At 43.4% G+C, this 22163-nt stretch overlaps 1 protein-coding gene across 1 annotated transcript in view; it reads right to left on the reverse strand.

Annotated features, from left to right (window-relative positions):
* Positions 1-22163, reverse strand: part of LAMA3 (laminin subunit alpha 3) — a 247284-nt gene that overhangs the window by 46031 nt on the left and 179090 nt on the right. Inside the window, exons 41-48 of the mRNA XM_089675734.1 lie at positions 11219-11332; positions 7104-7222; positions 4102-4182; positions 3811-3917; positions 3072-3113; positions 2622-2773; positions 1836-1946; positions 1631-1742 (exon numbers count right to left, since the gene is read on the reverse strand). Of these exons, the coding sequence (XP_089531860.1) occupies positions 1631-1742; positions 1836-1946; positions 2622-2773; positions 3072-3113; positions 3811-3917; positions 4102-4182; positions 7104-7222; positions 11219-11332 (838 nt within the window). The remainder of the gene's footprint in view (positions 1-1630; positions 1743-1835; positions 1947-2621; positions 2774-3071; positions 3114-3810; positions 3918-4101; positions 4183-7103; positions 7223-11218; positions 11333-22163) is intronic.

The following is a 22163-nucleotide window of genomic DNA, read 5'->3' on the forward strand; positions in this document are numbered from 1 at the left end:
AACACATCTGATCTTAATGGGGAAAAATATCATGCTGGATATCTATACTGACATGGACTGGGTAATGTGTTAGGAACTTAAGGATGCCCCATTAATTGATGGAAAAGAAAATTATCAACCTACAGAGGACTGAATTCAAAGACACCCCAAAAATCAAAGTAAAAAAATGATGCAGCAGGCTAGTCCATGTTGCTGAAATTTCAATTCAGCAGCTCAAGATGGTACTCAGTAGTTGGTATGGCCCCTGACATTTTCAGGCATGCTCCTAGTGAGACGAAGGATGATGTCCTGGGATATTTCCTCCCAGATCTGGACCAGGGCATCACTGAGCTCCTGGACAGTCTGAGGTGCAACCTGGCAGCTTAGGATGGACCAAAACATGATATCCCAGAGGTGTTCTATAGGATTTAGGTCAGGCAAGCATGGGGGCCATTCAATGGTATTAATTCCTTCATCCTCCAGGTACAGCCTGCATACTCTTGCCACATGAGGTCGGACATTGTCGTGCACCAGGAGGAACCCTGGACCCACTGCACCAGTGTAGGGTCTGACAATGGGTCCAAAGATTTTATCCCGATACCTAATGGCAGTCAGGGCACCAATATCTAGCTTGTAGAGGTCTGTGCATCACTCCATGGATATGCATCCCTAGACCATCATTGACCCACCACCACAACGAACATGCTGTATGATGTTACAGGCAGCATAACTTTCTTCATGGCTTCTCCAGACCCTTTCACGTTTGTCACATGTACTCAGGGTGAACCTGCTCTCATCTGTGAAAAGCACAGGGTGCCAGTGGCGGACCTGCCAATTCTGGTGTTCAATGGCAAATGCTAATCGAGCTCTATGGTGCCGGGCAGTGAGCACAGGGCCCACTAGAGGACCTTGGTCCCTCAGGCTACCCTCATAAAGTCTGTTTCTGATTGGTCAGAGCCATTCACACCAGTGGCCTGCTGGAGGTCATTTTGTAGGACTCTGGCAGTGTTCATCCTGTTCCTCTTTGCACAAAGGAGCAGATACTGGTCCTGCTGATAGGCCAAGGACCTTCTACGGCCCTGTCCAGCTCTCCTAGAGTAACTACCTGTCTCTGGAATCTCCTCCATGCACTTAAGACTGTGATGGGAGACACAGCAAACCTTCTGGCAATGGAACGTGTTGATATGCCATCCTGGAGGAGTTGGACTGCCTGTGCAACCTCTGTAGGGTCCAGGTATCACCTCATGCTACCAGCCAAATGCAAAACTAGTGAAAAACAGTCAGAAAAGATCAGTAGGGAAACAAATGTCCATGGGCTCCACCTGTAAAACCATTCCTGTTTTGGGGGTTGTCTCATTGTTGCCCATCTAGTGCACCTGTTGTTAATTTCATTAACACCAAAGCAGCTGAAACTGATTAACAACCCCCTCTGCTACTTAACTGACCAGATCAATATCCCAGGAGTTTAAGTGACTTGATGCTATACTCTGATTAGTTCCTCAGTCTTCCTTTAATTTTTTTGAGCAGTGTATGTATCCATGTTCCAGCTGCTGTACAGACTTGTTTCGAATAGCTCTTTACTTAAAAAAAGGTTCTAAGCAAAACAACTTGCCAAACTGGCTGTAATTCAGAAATGTTGTTTATAACATACTCTTAATGTTCTTCAGGAGTACATCAATGTTCAGAAGCATTTTGCTAGCGCTACGGAAAGTATCATCAGCATTTTTCATGATGTTTTCGTACTTCTTAAAATTCATTTGAGCCTAAAATGAGAAAGAATGACCAATTTATAATTCCCTAATTAAAGTGTTAACTCTATCCACAAATAACTTTGTTCTAGGTATTTTATGGCTCACCTTTTCGAGCAGAGCTGCTATCTTCTGTTTAAGTTCGTTAGTTTCCTTCTCTACACTGTCCACTTTCTGTCGTTGACTTGTAAGTTTACTGTTATAAATGTCATACTGTAGCTGCAAAAGAAGTCCAACAAAATATGTAACTGTTTTTGATTTATTCCTGAAGTTTGTGTCTTTCACACCATCATACATGTGTCCCTAGACTGTGATGCATAAACAATTACTGTATAAAACAATGCTGTATAAAATAATAAATGCAATGCAAAATTACTTCACTTTTGATCCCACAGACAATCAGGAAATGAAAGGGAATTTCCTTTAGCTGAGGGAAATGCCTTCCTACACAGTTGTCACCGGTACATATGTTCCTTCACTTTCTGCACAATAAATGTTTGGATTTTCTATCACTTTCTTTCTAATGACATTAGTCATCAGCACAAACAGATAAGGTGAATCAACCCAATGTAGGCACAGATAGCTTTCCTGAAGACTGTAATTTTTTAAATTGTAAAAAATTTTTTAAAAAAGTATACAAAATCTATTTGCGAACTTGTAATTAAAAAAAATCAAACTGACCATACTCTATTATAGTTTTTATTTTAATTAAAACTTTTTTAAACAATTAAATCAGGGTCAGTTTGATAGACAAGCCATTGCGGTTGTAGCCCTTTTATCTTGCGTTTTTTACCTACCAACTGATCTCCATATTCCGGCTGGGGCACAAATCATTCTAGAGTCCATCTACCATAACACTCAGAATTTTAACCTGCACCTCTTCACTTCACTTACTTTTACTTCTTGGATACGGGCTTCCAGATCTCTGATCTGCTTCAGTGACCGGCTGGAGGCATTAAAGCTTTGCAGCCTTGCCTTTATCAGGTTGAGTTCATCTTGTATTGTCATGAGATCCTTCACTAGAGTGTCAACGCAGCTGTCACATACTGTAAGAACCCAAATGTCAAACATAAAAATAGAATTTATAAGGCTTATAGACACTAATAAACACCTAGATGTTCTTGCACATACATGCAGCAACTATCATTCAAATCTGCTACAGCTGAATACGCCTACCCTCTCCGCCTCACATACATCACCACTAGACAGAAAAGTATTCCATCTTAGTAAAAGGCTAATAGGATTGTGGGAGAGGGACAGAGTGGACAGGTTCCATAACCATCCAGTATCTGCCTGTAGTAGAGGGGAATGGGAACTGCTGTAGACAGAAAGCTTAACACTTACAGTTATCATCTCCAGTGTCCTTTGGATCTTCATCAAGGCATTCTGGAAAAAAAATAAAAAAAATAGTTAAGTCTGATCTGATAAAATCTTTGGAGGTCAAAAAAAAGCAAGCAGGCAAAGCACTTCAAGGACAACTCCAGTCACTATCTGATTTAAGGGCCTTGTATTGATGGACTTTTGTTTGCTTCAGAACTGTTTCTCTTTCCATAAAACTCAGTGGGAATTCAAAAACTGCCTAAAGTGGCTTAACTGTAGGCAACTGCAATGAACTGAATCATTGCAGAAGAATCTCAAACTGAGGGCAAAAGCACACTGAATTTGTCAATTGAAGATAATCAATATCAATGCCAGAGATGAGTAACACTTCAAACTTATTCAATTGTGTAAGTAAATATCAGCTTCAGCTACTGAGTTATGTGAACAATATGCTATTTTCATCAAAGCAGTTAAAAAAACACGATACAGGAGACTAGAGTGCAACCTACAGGCTGGGATGTATATATAACATAGTTATATGCAAGCTTTCATATTTATTTGACTTAAAAAAATTAAAATATTTTAAAGTATGTTAACGTTCTTTTTTGTGCTAGTTCTAAATATAAATTACAAAAAAAAAGATAGAACACAAAAAATATTTGTAACCACCACAGGTCACATTGTAAGTCCTCCATCTACTTTTACATGACATTATCTATACCCCACATTACGGAGTATATACAGTATTAATAGGTATTCTTACCTCCAGTTAAAGGATCACAACTGCCCAACTGCCCATTATTACCACAGTTACATGGTTGACACTTGCCACCCAACCGTAATGGATTGCCATAGTATCCTTGTGCACATCTGCACAAAAAATGAGAAGAGATCTTAGCATAAAATGTAAACTGTACTTAGCATACAGTATGTGATGTATAAGCATAGCAAAGCTGCAATGAAATATTTCACATATAACACCTAGGTAGCACTGCAAATTTCACACCTCTGTGTAAAGTACTCTGTCATGTAGCCGAATATGGTGAATACTTACTCTCCACAGTTATATCCAGTGTATCCAGGCTTGCAAAAACACTTTAGATTTCTCCCGCTACCTGTACATCCTGTGGCAAAGCTGAAAATAACAAATTAATTAAATAATTATTTTTCTATAGCAAACAATCTGGTGGAATACATCTACAGTTCTAATACAAAACATAGATTTATTGTAACTATCATTCTGTCATTGTCTGCCTGCCACCTAGATTTTACAGCTGGGTGTCAGGATTTGTATGGATTCCTTAGATAAACACATTTGTGCAGCAATCTGTCTTGGTTTTTACTTCATAAAAATGCACTAAAATTAAATAATTCTGAGCTAACCTGTAAAACATTGAAGCCAGTGAATGAGACAGTTTTGTACTTAAAGCAGAGTTCCACTCACCCTGTCAAAAAATAAAAGTCATCAACTACAAAAACTAGCTGCTGACTTTTAAAAAACAGCCACTTATCTGTCCCTTGGTCCCATGGTGTGTCCCCCGCAGCCCGTTACACCGGCCGTGTGGGCACCCAGCTGTGACAGCTTGCGGCTTCACAGCCGGGTACCCACTGCACGTGCACGAGTAGCGCTGTGCTTCATGAATGGTCCTGTAGTCTTCTGGGACCTGTCACGTGTCCCAAAAGACTACAGGGAGGGAGGGAAGGAGGACAACTTTCACTTCTGGTTGCCTAGGTGATCGGACTGGAAGTGGGAGTGGGTACCTGTCAGATTCGGGTACCCGCTCCCCCCCAGCTCCCCAAAGGTGCCAATCCTTAATGGGGAGTGGAGGAGCAGTCCTTAAAAAGGAACTTGCCCTTTTGGGTGGAGCTCCGCTTTAAAGTGGTCCTGTAATCTATTTTTAATGAAATAATTTCTTACTGTGTTTTTCTGCTTTCTTGTTTTGTACTCAGTTTGATCCGGAACCTCTTCTTTTTTCAACTGGAGTTTAGTGGCCTTTTTATAAATAAAATACATCTCACTTTCATTTTTTAATCTTCAACAGCAAAGTAACTCCCGGTACCGGAGGGGATGCTATATGCAAAATCTGTTGCAGACTGGAAATGCTGGCATTTACCAAAATGGCTTGTCTTACCTAAAGTGTTTGTGGGCTGATGTCTTGTGAAGCCTCAATTACAGTTTTTTTTAATACACCAGCAAAACTCAAAATCATTTATTGTAACTACCTCACCCCAGATGTAGCACTGTCCCCTTAGGGATTGCCGATGAATCTGGGTCCCCCCATAGCCCTGCACAGCCAACCAGTTAGCATTTTCTACACAAGCTCTCATCCATAGACAGAAATCAGTCCTTGAGCGTTTGTTTTGTTATTTTATTGAGGGGATTAGAACTTTGATAGAGTAAGAGGTGTATTGGATGCTCAAGGAACCGAAATTTGAGGACAACTTCTTGAACTATTCACAGCTTCTCTTCTCTGACACAGTCTCTGTTGGGAGTGCTAGCCAGCAGCTCCAGTTGTACTACCTCAGACCCTAGGTGAACTCCTCTTCACCCAGCAATCTGAAGACTTTCTTCCTGAGTAGGGGATCTGGCTCCTGTTCCTTTAAATGGGTAACAGTCACTAGCAAAGGGCTAATAGGATTTCCCACCAGAGTGCTCCTTCCCCTAATCACCCAGGGGTTGTAGGTGTACTCACCCAGATCCTCTGCTGTACTGCTTACGGAATGGCTGCTGCTACCAGGCCTATCAGTTGGGCTGCTCCTTCCCCGCCATACAGGTAATCCCCTCTCTGGGGGCCAGTGCATCCTGAGTTTTCCTCCTTTCCAGCTCCAGGCTTGCCGGCAAGCCCCATCCCACTGGGCCTCCTGGTAGCCTTCTTCCTCCAGCCTCACATGTTCCTGCTTCACACTCCTCTCCCACCACCACACTCCTCCTACTGAACAGGCTCTTCCACTTTTAAGGGAGTCCTAGCCACTTGCCAAACTTCCTGTTGGGGATTGGCAAAGGTTCCTCAAGTGTGTAGCCAGCCACTCCTCAAATCCACCCGCCTCCAAGGCCCTCCTCCGAAAGCCTAAAAAAATTGGGAAATTCCAGAGGGGCTCTCAGTCCTGACCACAATTTGACCTCTCTGGCAAATCACTCCACTTCATGCTGGAGATGAAACAGTATAAATGTAAACTTCCTCCACATCTTCTGGATCTGCCCCGTGGTAAGCCAATACTGGACTCAGTCTTGCAATTCACTGGGGATGTTACCAACATTCAGGTACCCCTGGAATTGGATGTCTGTTTATTGGGTCTTTTTGAACCCTTAGCCCCAAAAAAAGCCACTAGAATGCTACTTGGTCTGCTATTCTTTTATGCCAAAAAGGTGATTGTGCTACTAAGGAAGTAGCACAATCACCAACCCTTCAGAAACAGAAAACTCCTAGAAATTCTTCTTCCAATGTATAAAACTACCTACAGCAACAGGGGATGCGCAAATATTTTTTTTTTTACATTTTTTATTTTTAATTACAACACAGTGACTAAAAGTCAATACATTTAATAACATTTGGTCCCCTTGTACAATATGTTGTATATGTTCTCCACTGTGCTTTTATGTCTACATTTCATCTGCTGCTTATGCTCTGATATATGGTGTTATTGGGGTGGAGCACGACCTGCGTTGTTTGTTGTTCACCAGTTTCCAACCATGAACCGTTGGTTCTTAATTTTCAGTAGTACTTTACATTATACATTATAAATTAATAAACATAATGTGATGAAAAACAGCAAAATTCACTGAAAACAATGTCTATTATGCATAGGATCCACAAAACAGTACCCATGCAACATGATTGCTGTACTAGGCTTAGCAAGATGCAAACATCCATACAGATATGGACCAACGTGTGTTATAATAAAGAGTCCTCTACTCCAGATCTGGCCCTAAATAACATGTACAATTTCCTCTGAACATGTTTTTATCATATATCAGTCTCTTTATGTATAGACTGTGAATGTGTATACCATTTGTAAGATGAGAGCTTTTGCAGTATTGTTAAAACAATATCCTACCTGTTTGAAAGCACAGGGAGAGGACAAGCACATAAGCTACAGGACCCCTCTGCAGCATTCCCAGTGTAACCTTCTTTGCACAATTCACAGTGGTCACCTGCGGTATTATGCTGGCAGTTCTACAAATGTAACACAGAAGTGAGTTAAAATAATGTAAAGCCTGGATATACTATTAGATACTGTAGGCAAAGAGACAGCTTTTCCTTTACAAGATTCAGACATTATTTCCCTGTCATCCGCAGGAATATAGTCATTTCATAGAAGCATATTTAAAAAATGTCACCATGTTCTAAACCAGATTAGGACTATAAAAAAAGAAAATGTTATTTGTAGGGGGGTAGGTGATCCTAGCAGAGGGGTGTTCATTAAGGTTGGTGTTACTAAAACTGGAGCAAACAGAATCCGGAGCAGCTGTGCATAGTAACCAATCATCATCTACCTTGAGTTTGTTCAGTTAAAGGATAAGTTCAACTTTTGACAAAAAATAATAAATGCAAATTTTTTTGCAGGTAAAAAAAATGTGCATTTATTATTTTTTGTTGCAGGAGCCTGTAAAGCATTGCACCAGCGATCAGCAGATTGCTGGTGCCATGCAGGTCTCCTGCAGACCAGTCAGTATATTTGCTTGCCCGTACGGGATGTATCGGGTAGTGGGCACAGCATGGGGAATATGTTACATGTTCCAACCTAAAAAGGGGTGGAAAATGTATAATGTTCCCCAAGGTGCACTTATACTTTAAGCTTTGAAAATAAAAGAGAGAAGCTGACTGGTTGCCATGCACAGCTGCACCAGGTTCTGGCTGCACCAGTCTTAGTAAATTCCAAATACAACTGTGTTTTAAAACCATGCTGCCATTGCATATAGTAAGTTGATCTATTTCTAGTAATCCTCAAAATCTAAAGCAAATGGTTAAAAAAATGAAGATGGTCCTTCATATATGGAAAAACCTGCAAATCTCTTTTCTCAAACCTCTTGGCACCATGGCAATTAGATTATGTAAATTGGAACAGGGTGTTTTCACAACCTTCTTCACCTTCAATCATAATCTTGAAAAAAAATCAATATCTGCCTTAACACATTTTTGTCATTTGGATTAAATTGACCACGTTGTCACCTAAAGTTGTTGAATATTAATGCTGGGGTATGTTCCTGACAGTTACTAGACTTTAAACTGAGGAAGCAATGTGAAAGAGTGGTTAAACATCTTCAACATTACTAAACAAGTCAAACTGACTGTGACTAACGACTACTAGCTATAGCAAGTCCAACTGAATATGAGTGACTCCTGCTACAGCACGAATTAAAACCTTCTTAGACAAGCTGTAATACTGCTCCAAATTATGCTCTAAATTCATTTTATGCTGCAATGACTGACAAACACCCAAAGTGAACACACAGTAATGCCATTACTGATTAAAATCTCAACCTATTGAAAATCTCACTGAAGAAGGCACTGATTTTCCCCTTCTTTCATAGTAAATGAAAGAAAGGTATTTTCTTCTCATGTCTACTTTGGCTTAATATAGTGCACAAGCAGGTTCAATACATCTCACTGCTTGTGCTCTCGGTGAAACGTCTGTCTGTCTTCTAAAATGTCTATTGGATTAATAAACGCAGTATACAGAAAGATGGACATAAAGGTATAGACCATCAGTTCCTGTGCTAATGTATGGGCCCAAATTAAGACTGATGCTCGGTTCAGCATGATGATAGAAAAGATGAACTCACTAAATGGTAGAGATCTATAATGTCATCACAAACCCCCTGTTATGTTGTCTGCCAAGCTAGTTGTTATGTATATGTGATTCCTGTAGGAAACTTTGGCAGTATACATTAGAAATCTCTATTTTATGCCATTTATTAAAGTAAAAGTTACCATACTCTGGAAGTTTATGCAACTGCAGTCGTGATAATTTAATGGAGACTGCCGCTGTTATTATAGTCACATTTAATAGTTATATATTAATGTAATAGTTGTGTTCCAAACCACATTTTATGATATGACCCATACTTTTCCTTTTATAGACATGATGAAATCCTCAGTTACAGACTGTTCTAGTCTGATATTAAATGTCCGCATTTTCCTGTAGCACACAAGTCCTGTAATGGCTTGTTCTACTTGAGAAGTGAACTGTAATCTGGGCACTCCCTAAACTGCTGAACTGCTTACATGACAAAACTGCTTCCACACTAAATCCATAGCAAATTCTGTCCTGGTAACCCAGATGAAGACATTTTAAGCTTAGTATCACAGCATGGTTTAAACATATCACTTTATAATGTGTCCATTTTGATTATGAATTTGTTCTTTTAACATAGTTAGCTTGTGTTTGCTAATTAAATAGTTCAATACTTGCATCATATTTTAGCAAAAAACAAAATAATCTAGACATATCAATTTTGTAAACAGATTTTTTTATTTCTGTTTTTATTACATTTATGTATCCATTTGTAAAGAAGAAGTAGGGCCAAAGATCTTTTGGCCCTATTTCTATGGATCAGAGTTGAGCACTCCTGTGACCTGTTTTCAGCCGACAGTGGGCTAAAGCCTGCTGCTGGCTGATGTCACAAAGCCAGTCCAGGCTCTGAAGAGATCTCAACTTCAAAGAACCACTAAGAGCCAGCCGCTTCTGCCCCCTACACATCCCAGCACTCCAGTAAGCACTGGAGGGGTAGAGCAGAGAGCCTGACAGTCACTGGCTCTCCGCAGACTGAAGGCCAAGAACTGAGCAATCAGCGGTCTTTGATTGCATAGTTCTCTGGCTTAGAGGCAGCAGGGGCAGATGCAGCATCACACTGATGCTGCATCCAACTAGATGAATATGACTTTTTTTTAAAACCTGAACTTCTTTATTAACATTTTTTACAGTGCACTTTAATACATCAACTTTCCAGGTCAAATGTTTGCTAACAGGTGAAGACAGAGATCAGATTTTGCATTGTAGTTGATCAAAATACTGTGAAGTTATGATTTCCCATATGAACAGGTGCCATATGTATACCAACATGTTGGACAATCTATGTGGTTGCTTAGTAAACCCTTTCTTTTTTTTCCACAGAAATAGGAGTGATTCTTTCACTCTAAGTGTACTACAATAGTATTAGAGCATAAGTTGAGCCAGTGGTAAAAGTCACAACAGTTCCCTGTAGTGAAATGGCGCAATTACGGCCAGGTCAGTCATTGCCCATCTGGCTCCAAATTACAGACTATCAACACATATTTTATAGGAACATATGATATTCTAAACTGCTTTAATGACAGTGAGCTGCCATTTAACGTTTCGGAGTGCCAATTATCTGGAATGACAGCTGTATTGGCTTTTGGTAAATAAATATTAAATAGTTGCTGAGAAAGAATTGTGAAGCTAAAGCTTCAATACATTGAAAGTTGTGTAACCACATTCCAATGCTGCAGCTAGATCTCTGTTGTCTCACACCTGCACAAAGTCCACTTCTGCATTGCAGCCCTTCTTACTGCTCATTCATACAATATACCAGTCTGTATTTTGTATACTTACTTACTATTATTATAAGTTCTCTCTGAATTTTGTAAGCATACAGTGACTTGTAGGTCGTTTCTGTTTTATTTCTATATAATATTCTAGAGTGTTTCTACGTGATACAGTCTTTCATAAAACATACTGATTACAGAACTAATCTAGGACAGTAAAAAAGTACATTTTAGGAAGAACTTAAACACTTTGGTATAAATAAAGGTAAAATTGCATTCTTTCTTCAAAGCTATTTCAAGCTGACCACATAGAGGATCGATCTGTACTAACAATAGATAAATATAAAATACTTCCCCGGGCATAGTACTACAAGATCTCCTTTCTCAGAAATGAAAAGGAATGCTTGATAAAAAAGAGCAGTGTTTGTGTTCAAGTGTCCTGATAATTAGCAATGTGAATTGCTAGAAAAAAACAAAGGTGTTTGAGAACATAGAAATTGAATATAGAAGGGGAGATCATATCAACAGTGCCACCAAAAAATAAAAAAGCCATGAGTCTATTTTATAACTGAAATATCCCTTTTGAGATGGCTAACTTTAAGGTAAGAAATAATGTTAAATAATTTCTACAAAATTTCAGTCACTTATGAAACCACTACTTACGATGCATACTCCTGACCCATCTTGACATCGTGTTGAATGTCCATTACACCTACATGGGACACACCTTCCTAAGTACAAGCCCTGATTCTCACGGTAGTGCCCAGGTGCACATTCCTGAAAAAAAAGAATATTTGGAATTGTTTTTAGATATTATTGAATGTTGAATTGACATGGTTAAAGATGTATTCAACTACATTTTATAGAAGTGGAACTCCAGACAAAATTGTAAAGGTATACATATCATAGGCACTGCCTGAAAAGCTTATATACATTAATGTTGCTTTTTATTTTGTCCCTTGTTCCATGCAATGAAGAAGATAAACATGCCTAAAGATTAGGTGATTCCCCATATAATCACCCTTTCACTATTTAATCCCCTAAAAATTGTGACTGGACATCCAGAGGTCAGGCTTCTTACAGTGTTCAGATTTGTGAAACCTGCCACAATTTTAAAAAATAAATAAATAAATCCTGATGCATCAGGACACATGTTGCTGAAAAACGTAGTTTGAGTTAGTAAAGTACACTACTACTAGGCACTACTAGACATCAGGAAAATACATAACATACTGTACAAGTTCCATTACATAGCCATGCCCATAAACTCCAGTTACAAAAAAAAAATCAGCATCCAGAGATGCATTCTCAGTAATGATCACAGTAACAAACATTCTATTACATGTATATACCTCCCAGTCTAGCAAAACATTTTTAGAGTTTGTACCTTTAAAAAGCTAATAAGTCTTATACACAAAGATAAATCACAAAAATCAAGAATAAGCAATGATAAAGCCCTTAGAGTGTGTGACAGCACCATACTTCAGACCGACAAAGGGTTTGGTTCACCCCCTTCCATCCCTCCCGAAGGTTCCGCGGTCAGCTGATTCACCCTTCAGAGGTTCTGAGGAGTCTTCTCAGTGAAACCAAACCTTCGTAAATATTTTGGGGCAACCACTGGCTTCATATCTCATCCTATAAAGTGGAAGGTCAGCATTAACTATTCTCTTCCACATCACCAAAGTTAAAGACTTCTTGTAAATCCACCTCCTAGCAATAAGCTTATGGATGTAGAAGAGGAGGAGTTTAAGAAACAATTTTCTAGCACTACCCATGTCCTCATGATCAATAACTCCCAAAAAACATAAAAGAGGGTTGCATATGTTAGGGAAACCAAAATTATCCACCATAAACTTCATCACCCCAGCCCGGACATCACCCCTCATTGACTTCTCTATCACATCGAACAATGCTACCATCAAACCCGCCCCGCAGGCCAGAGTACTTGGTGTCATTCTGGACTCCAACCTATCCTTCCAGCCCCAAGTCCAATCTTTAACAAACTTGTGCAGACTCCACCTCCGCAACATTGCCAAAATCCGCACGTTCCTAACTCCAGAAACCACTAAACAGCTCATCCACTCCCTCATCATATCACGACTCGACTACTGCAACTCCCTCCTCACTGGCCTGCCTCTCCGCTGGCTATCCCCGCTTCAGTCCATCCTGAATACAGCTGCCAGACTCATTCACCTTTCCAACCGCTCTGTCTCTACCACCCCCCTCTGCCAATCCCTCCACTGGCTTCTGATTGCGCAATGGATCAAATTCAAAATCCTAGCGCTGACGTACAAAGCTGTCCACCATACTGCCCCGAACTACATCACTGACCTAATATCCAAGTACCGCCCAGCACGCACACTCCGCTCCTCACAAGACCTCCTTCTCTCTAGTTTCCTGGTCTCCTCCTCCCATGCCCGCCTCCAGGACTTCTCCAGGGTGTCACTCATCCTCTGGAACTCCCTGCCCAACCCATCAGATTATCACCTACTCTCCTCTCCTTTAGGTGCACCCTGAAAACCCATCTCTTCAGGGAAGCCTACCCCACCCCCTGCTAACTTGTCGACCTCCTCCACTCTTCCTACCACTCCATCCCCCACAGCTATCTCCTGCTGTGCCACCATCCCCTCCCTCCTAGATTGTAAGCTCGAAAGAGCAGGGCCCTGGATCCCCTCATGTTTTTTGCATTGTATTGGTATTGTTCTGTCCCCCTTTGTAATGTACAGCGCTGAGCGAACTATTGGCGCTTTATAAATACTGTATAATAATAATAATAATCACCTGAGACCACAGAGGCCTCACCTTTGGGCATTCCCAAACCATATGGAAAACACTACTTCAGCTTTCTCTTTTGACATCAGCAACAAGGGGCTTTTGGCCTTTGGATTTGAAAGCTTCCACTGGTCCATGCCTTCTTGCCACTTTTATCTTGACCAGTCGTTTAGTTTTGGAGTGTATAATACTTCCACTGTTCTAAGTTTTACCTCTCATCTAAGGGAAGTATTTTCACATTTTTCTACTTCTAGAATTCATTCTAGAATTGGACATATACTTTGCTTATGCATTTTTTATTGTAACTAAGGCCACCCTGTCAAGGTTATATATCTCAAACCGAAAAAAAAACTATAAAATAGCCATGTGCTTATGGGAAACAGTCATTTTAGAACCAGAAAGTCAAAGAGGATATATCCATAAACAAGCAGTAACATCCTGCTAATGCAGCCAACACATAAAAATACATTTTTCACAAATATATAACTGAACATATGATTTAAAAATTCAAAGGAAGAGGTTACCTACAGTAAAAAATCTAAATTACGAGCCAGTGGAAATTATAATACACACTTTATATGTTCCCTATTAGTCACTAGGTCTGCCCATCACTAAGGAGGCCAAGAGGTTTGTGAGACAGAAAATTATAGAGCTAAGCTTGACTTTCATTTGAAAGGTTGGGATTTACCTATGCCATTAATCGTCTACATCTCTGAATCTATTGAATATTTTCACGTGGTTTTTGCTAAAGGTAATTTCCATATATGTATCTTGTGATCATATACATAATCAGAGTCACCTTAGTTTGTGACAGGATTACTGTCAACCACCATGGAAAATAAAAATTAGTTTAGGATAGAGCGAGGAAAAATTAACAAATTAATTAGGTTTTATATCTGTCTGTGACCCCAATGGGGAATCTTCCCTCACTTCCTGTCCTTAAGATCCTTTACAAATAATATGGGTGCAGTTGTCACCATGACAGGAAGGCAAGGACGGTAATAAAATCATTGCCACAGGTTTACTAAAAAATGTGTGTTTATTTGTGTCCCTGTTACAGATTATTTCTTTCTTTCTGTACTGGAAGTGGGGGGGAAATCTTGACAACAGGGATAAAGGACTTAAAAACCAAAGAAGCTTTAACGCTGCCTTGCTCTATACACCACATAAAACATCTGACTTGAGATGAGTTTTTTTGTGTAACTAAATCTAATAACATATTAATATATTACAACGTATCACTCTTTAGGTGTGGTGGCTGCATTTATTTCCTTTTTTCAGACTTTTTTTTCCTTTATTTTCAAGTGGTGATCCTGCCAGTAACACACTTCCTTTCTTAGGATGACAATGCTCGCTCGCTGTATTTCTATCTTTATCTATGAAGAAGCAGCTTTGTTACCCTAGCACAAGACTACAGAAGATTTCTCCCTCTCTCCATAGAGGAGGTGTTTTATTTAAAAAAACATAGCTGGGAAGGTTGTTAACATTTGGATTTCAGTTTTATGTTAAGGAAACTATAAGACAATGAATCTCTTGCAGGTTCAACAGGATTTTCTCTGCACTTGCAGAAAACTTACTTAGCTTAAAAAATAAAAATGAATGCAGCCATCATATCTAAAGACAAAATATTACATTTTGTTCTTGGGTTTTGTGTTTGGAACATCAACTGTTGAAAAAGCTGGTACACAAGAGCTGGTGCAGCCTTTTCACTTGTTTGAAAAATGTTTCCAATAATTGTACGAGTATTACAATTGTATTCACAGTTTTCTCTTTGACAAATGGATTTTAATAATCACCTATTTTCCCTATTCCTATAATACTTTTTCGTCTGTCACAAAACATTGAAAACAACCTACACTTCTTTTCTGACTTGGAAAAGGTCGGCATTTGGTAAGATGTTGGAAAATTCAGGTATCTCTTTCTATTCCCAATAATTTAGTATGTCCCATTTACAAGATGGCGGCGGGAGCAGACATGCGATAGGAGCTCCTGCGCTCCTAGCCCCAATCCGCTGCCATCCGGCCCGCAGCGGACCCCAGCGGGGCCCCTAAGACACTCCCGGCCCAGCCCGACCACCAGGGTAAGCTCCTGGACCTTTTCCCGGAGCTCCGGGAATCGCGGCCTACCCGCGCACCCGAAGCCGGGGCCTCAATTTTTGCCGCGACCGGACCGCATCGCCGGACACCCGCCCGGACCGTCTCCGCTCTGAATACCGGGTACCACCGACCTGCCTGCCTGCCCAGGGCCCTCCCCATCCGCCCTGGGTCCTCATTGACTACCCTAGACCACCAGGAACAGCAAGCAAGGATCACCAAGCTGACAGCAGCCCAGGACCACCCCCGGATACCTGCATGGCAGCACCACCAGAACGGGTAAGCTGCCAGCACCGATCCCCACAGACCTGCCAGCCTTCGCAGGGCCCTCCCCACTAGCCCTGGGTCCATCCCTGACCACCAGGAATCAGCTCAGGCCCACTGATCGCTGCTCCGCTGCCCAACCCATACGTCGGTTCTGGGCCCACCCCTGGTCACCCTGCACCCAGCTACCGGGCACCCAGCTACCGCCCCTGGACACCCACCGCCCAGCTACCGGGCACCCAGCTACCACCCAGCTACCGGGCACCCAGCTACCACCCCTGGTCACCCAGCTACCGGGCACCCTGCTACCACCCCTGGACACCCAGCACCCAGCTACCGGGCACCCAGCTACCACCCCTGGACACCCAGCACCCAGCTACCGGGCACCCAGCTATCACCTCCGGTCACCCAACACCCGGACCACCCAGCGAATCAAGATGTCGCCCAGCGAATCTCCCGGACCACCCAGCGAATCTCCAGCCACCGAGCCGCCAACATCACCAGACGCTGTGCCTACCAACACCCCCAGACATCGCACCCTACGACCCCTCCACTCGCCGATCCACTGGACCCACTGAAGACCCCTCGGACGCCAGCATACTGCACTCACAGATTGCAGCTACAGAAGGACTCTAATGGACTTCACGGTGATACAGACTCTCCACATCACCTCGCCCTGACCCGTATCCCTTCACCTCCCCCGACCCGAACAGCACTGCACTCACCCCAGCATGCCACCTGCACTTCTCCTCCTCGTCTTCCTCTCCTCCATCCCAAAAATCGCCTCCCTCTACCCGCCCACCCCCCCAAAACAGCTCTACATTGCCCCTTCACTTCTGCCCTCTCCACACTACGGCACTCACCACCTCCTCCTGGTACTCCACTCCCCGGTCGACCCACGTGCCACCACTACCAGACCCACACGCTCCTACACCTCCCATTCCCATGCCACCCTCCTCACCCTTCTCCTTCTCCTATCCGCTGGGGACATCTCCCCGAACCCTGGCCCCTCACCACCTCTCCCCCCCTCCAGGGACCCCCCTGCCCCCGCCAGCCGCCGCAACCCCCTCAACCTCATACCTGTGCGCCTCCTCCCCGCATCCATCCCCCCTCTCTCGGTTGCACTTCTGAACGCCCGTTCGGTTTGCAACAAACTAACTGCCATCCATGACCTCTTTATCTCCCGCTCCCTCAACCTCCTAGCCATCACCGGAACCTGGATACAGGCCACTGACACTACCTCCCCTGCGGCACTCTCCCATGGAGGTCTCATCTGGTCCCATTCACCAAGACTGAGCGGTCACAAAGGTGGTGGTGTCGGCCTGCTCTTATCACCGCTGAGCACCTTCCAGGTCCTCCCTAACCCCCCCTCCCTAACCTTCTCCTCCTTCGAAGCTCACTGCATCCGGCTCTTCTCACCCACCCCCCTAAGGATCGCAGTGATCTACAGGCCCCCTGGATCCATAGCCCGCTTCCTGGATGACTTCGCCGCCTGGCTTCCCTTCTTCCTCTCCTCTGAGCTACCGACCATCATCCTCGGGGACTTCAACATCCCCATCAACGACAACACCCCAGCTACCTCCCAACTCCTCCACCTAACCTCCTCCTTCGCGCTCACACAACACACCCAATCCTCCACCCACATCAATGGGAACACCCTGGACCTCGTCTTCTCCCACCTCTGTACCCTCAACCAGTTCTCTAACACACCCTTCCCTCTCTCCGACCACCACCTCCTCACGTTCTCCACCTCCCCTTCCCCCAACTCCCCCCCCCCAGTGCGCCAAACCATCACCAGCCGCAACCTCCGCAACCTGCACCCGGCTCCCCTCCACTCGGCTGCCGACCGCCTACACGACAGCATCCTTCCACTGTCATGTCCTGACCTAGCCACCTCCACGTACAACGACTCACTATCAGCTACACTAGACTCTCTGGCACCCCTAACCACACGCAACATCAAACCCAGACCACTCCAACCCTGGCAGAACGACCACACTAAACGCCTCAAACGCCGCAGTCGTGCGCTGGAGAGACTATGGCGCAAAACCAGGTCCCCTCATACATTCTCCCTCTACAAATCTGCCTTCCTCACCTACACCTCCTCCCTCCACGCCGCCAAGCAGGCCTACTTTGTTAACCTGATTAACACCCTCTCCACCTGCCCTCGCCGACTCTTCTCCACCTTCAACTCCCTGCTCTCTCCCCCCCTTCCTCCACTCAGTACCTCACTTACCGCCCACGAGATTGCCACTCACCTCCACAGCAAGATTGACGCTATCCGCAAGGACATAGTCAACTTGCAATCTACCTCCCCATCTAGCCTCCCCCCTTCTATCACCCCCTCATCTCTCCCCTCCTCTGACCTCGCAACGGCACTGCCCCCCACCACACCCAAGGCCCTGCCTACCGTAACCCCCACATCACTGCACTCCTTCAGCCCTACTACCACTGAGGAAGTCAGCAGAGTCTTCTCAGAAGCCCGTCTCACTACCTGCCCCCTAGACCCTATCCCCTCTCAACTCCTCCGGTCACCCCCCCCTTCCCTCATCCGCTCCCTTACCCACATCTTTAATCTCTCCCTCTCTACTGGCGTATTCCCCTCCCCCCTAAAACATGCGCACATCACCCCCATACTCAAAAAGCCCTCTCTGGACCCCACTGACCTCAACAACCTCAGACCAATTTCCCTGCTGCCACTCACTTCCAAGCTCCTTGAGCGCTTGGTCTTCGATCGCCTAAGCGCCCACCTAGATGACAACAACCTCCTTGACCCACTACAGTCCGGCTTCCGTCCCCTACACTCCACCGAAACTGCCCTCCTCAAAATCACCAACGATCTACTAACCGCCAAAGCCAAAGGCGACTACTCTGTCCTCCTCCTCCTAGACCTCTCTGCGGCCTTTGACACAGTCGACCACCCCCTCCTCCTTAATAAACTACTCTCCCTTGACATCAGAGACACCGCTCTCTCCTGGTTCTCGTCCTATCTATCCCAACGCTCCTTCAGTGTCACCTACAATGGTGCCACCTCCCCTTCTCTCCCCCTCTCTGTTGGGGTCCCCCAGGGCTCTGTCCTTGGACCCCTTCTCTTCTCCATCTACACCTCCTCCCTTGGCAAACTCATACACTCCCACGGCTTCAATTACCACCTCTATGCTGATGATACTCAAATCTACCTATCCACCCCTCACCTCACCCCCTCATTCTCCGCCCGCATCACTCACCTCCTAAACGACATCTCTGACTGGATGTCGCTCAATTTCCTCAAACTCAACCTCTCCAAAACCGAGCTTCTCATCTTCCCCCCAGCCCGCGCCCCCCCCCCCATCCTTTCCATCACTACCAACAACACCACCATCAATCCCGCCCAGCAAGCCAAGGTCCTTGGCGTCATTCTGGACTCAAACCTTTCCTTTCAACCTCATATCAAATCTCTCACAAACACATGCAGGCTCCACCTCCGGAACATCGCCAGGATACGTTCCTTCCTTACCCCAGACACCACTAAACTACTAGTACACTCCCTGATTATCTCACGCCTGGACTACTGCAACTCCCTCCTCACCGGCCTACCCCAGTGCAGGCTCTCCCCGCTTCAGACCATCCTGAACTCAGCGGCCAGACTCATCCACCTCACCAGCCGCTCCACCTCTGCCACCCCCCTCTGCCTCTCCCTCCACTGGCTCCCCATTGCCCAACGCATTAAATTCAAATTGCTCACCCTGACCTATAAGGCCATTCACAACACTGTCCCTAACTACCTCACCGATCTGATCCCCAGGTACCACCCTACCCGTACCCTTCGCTCTTCACAGGACCTTCTTCTATCTTGCTCCCTGGTCTCCTCCTCCCACGCACGACTGCAAGACTTCTCCAGGTCCTCCCCCATCCTCTGGAACTCACTACCCCAATCCATCAGACTGTCACCGTCCCTCCTCACCTTCAGGCGCTCCCTGAAAACCCACCTCTTCAGGGAAGCCTACCCCACCCTCACCTAACAGCCGCTGCCCTTCCCTCCTCCTACCACTTCATCCCCCACAGCCGCTTCCTCCGGTGCCTCTACCCCCTCCCTCCTAGATTGTAAGCTCGAAAGAGTAGGGCCCTCTAACCCCTTGTGTACTGTTTGATGTTACTGTTCTGTTTCATGTATTGTCCCCCCCCATTGTACAGCGCTGAGCAAACCCTTTGGCGCTATATAAACACGATAAATAAATAAATAAATAAATAAATGTCCATTAGAATTGACTAGCAATAAGTCCTGAGGATTCTGTTTATTTAATGCCACTCTTGCCACCAGCATAACTCTTACTAGATATACATTAATAAGCTGCTTTCCATTTCTTGTTGTATAGTTATAAACCAGGGTCTCCAAACTATGCCCCGCAGCCCAATTGTGGCCCTCCACAGGCCCACAGCAAGGGTCAGTGGTGTATCCTCAATGTGGGCTACTGTGCTCATACACAGGTCAGCAGAGTTCCACTAGCATCCAGTTAAGTACTTGCCCCAGCATTCGTAGGAGAATAAAACTTCCTCCGTCCAGACCTGCTCCACCTCCCGCCCTGATGCTACAGCTGCACTGTAAGTATGGTAAAGTAAGGAAAGGTAAGGTTGGACTCTGATAGGGACCCTGTTGTAAAGGGAACTCTTTTGTAAGGAGGTGCTCTGGTATAACGGTAGATTCTGATGGGACTCTGACATAAGGGGGGAATTCTAATGGGGGCTCTGATAAGAATGGTGCAGACTAAATGTATTATTGTTTGGCCTTTATTGATGGCTCAAATTTATTTGTAATTTCTTTGCTTTGCTTTACTGATGTTCTTTTTCTGTTGTTCTGAATCATATTCACTGATTTAAACTTTATGTATTCATTTATAAAACTGATTTTTTTTTCAGCCTGTGAAACTTTGTAAAATATACAGTATGATGTGGCCATTGCACTGAAAAGTTTGGAGGCCCATTTTGAAAAATGTCAGTTCCTATCACATACACTGCCCACCGATCAATAATAGCACTCAAATCCATCCAATAAGAAATATATATGGAAGTGTATCAACAACTTTTAACTAATATTAGCTTAAGTTGTTGTAATACTATTTATCCCCAAAGCAAATAAATCACAATCAAAATACCATTAGCAGACCATATTTTCTTTTAGGGTATGGCAACTTTACAATTCGATTGTTATTCATTTGATGTCAGCAAACAGTACAGAGCCTTGAGCATGATCTCATATGCAGCAGGTTAAGGCATCTTGAAGCTTTGTACAGTAAGACCCCAGGTGCATTGTTTTAATGAAAGAACATAGAAAAGAAAAATGACTGAAGCCATCCAGAGAACAAGCACTCACATGCAGAGCACATACAGATCTTTGGCCGCCAATGACAACTACAGGCCCTGACAAACTCATTGTTGCAGTATTACTAATAAAATAGAGGATTATTAAGTAGCTGATTTATTATGTAATTACAAGTTCCTGTGGGAACATAACCTTACAAACGTTTCACTGTCCTCATCAGGAAATCTCTATAAGCCACTTCAAAATCTCACAAAGAAAGACATGCTTATTTGTTTACCAAGAACAAACTGTAGTGGTATGCCAACTGTTGTACTCTTCATCCACCAATCAGATTTCACCTTTCTGCAGTTTACAACAGGCAGAATGATGAAAGATAATTGCTTAATGGCCAATAAAGGTATTGAACTTTAGATAATGCTCCACCCTGTTAAATAACTTCAATATTTATTAGTAAGGTACAGCATGCAATACATAGAGCAGAAGCCACAGAAACCAACTTTCACTGGCCACTTCAAATCTGGTTGTCAAGGGTAGCACTGGTTTCTTGCCCTTTGCCATATGATATTAAACAGGTCCCACAACTCCAGTTTTGCAGTGTACCTTATCAAGTATTTTATGAGATATAGCACAAGTAAGAAATCTAATCAATGTAACATGAATGATTGTGTTTGCTTTTCAATTCAAATGTATTAATAATTAATGTTAGTAGGTAAGTCAAAATTGATTGTAATATTAACTGTAGAGGAAATCAGTACTTCAAATAACACTACTGTAAAACCAAATGTCATGGTTAGGTAGGTTCAAAGCAACCAAAAAGAGAAGGTCCAATCACTAAAGCAATACTGGCAATATTGATGATTAATGAGAATGTTGCAAACCATTTTTACACATTCTTAATTGATAATATGGGACATATTTATGCACAATAAGAATAACTTGTATGTATATGTCCTGTGCTTCTCCTATGCTATCTGTTCTTCAACTACCTATTCAAAACAATAAAAAATGATTACACTAAAGAAACCTGAAGTCTCACGCATTGTAAAGCCTTTTTGAAAAAGATAGTGTTTAGATGTCATCTTTTCCATCACAAATTCAGATTATAGCTTTTAATGACTCCTCCAAGTCATTCTTTATAGAAGCCATGGTTTTCATGAACTGCACTGATGATGGCCAACTA

Source organism: Staurois parvus, unplaced genomic scaffold, assembly GCF_062004578.1.
Source record: "Staurois parvus isolate SC_StPar_1 unplaced genomic scaffold, SC_StPar_1.0 ptg000157l, whole genome shotgun sequence".
NCBI classification, from domain to species: Eukaryota; Metazoa; Chordata; class Amphibia; order Anura; family Ranidae; genus Staurois; species Staurois parvus.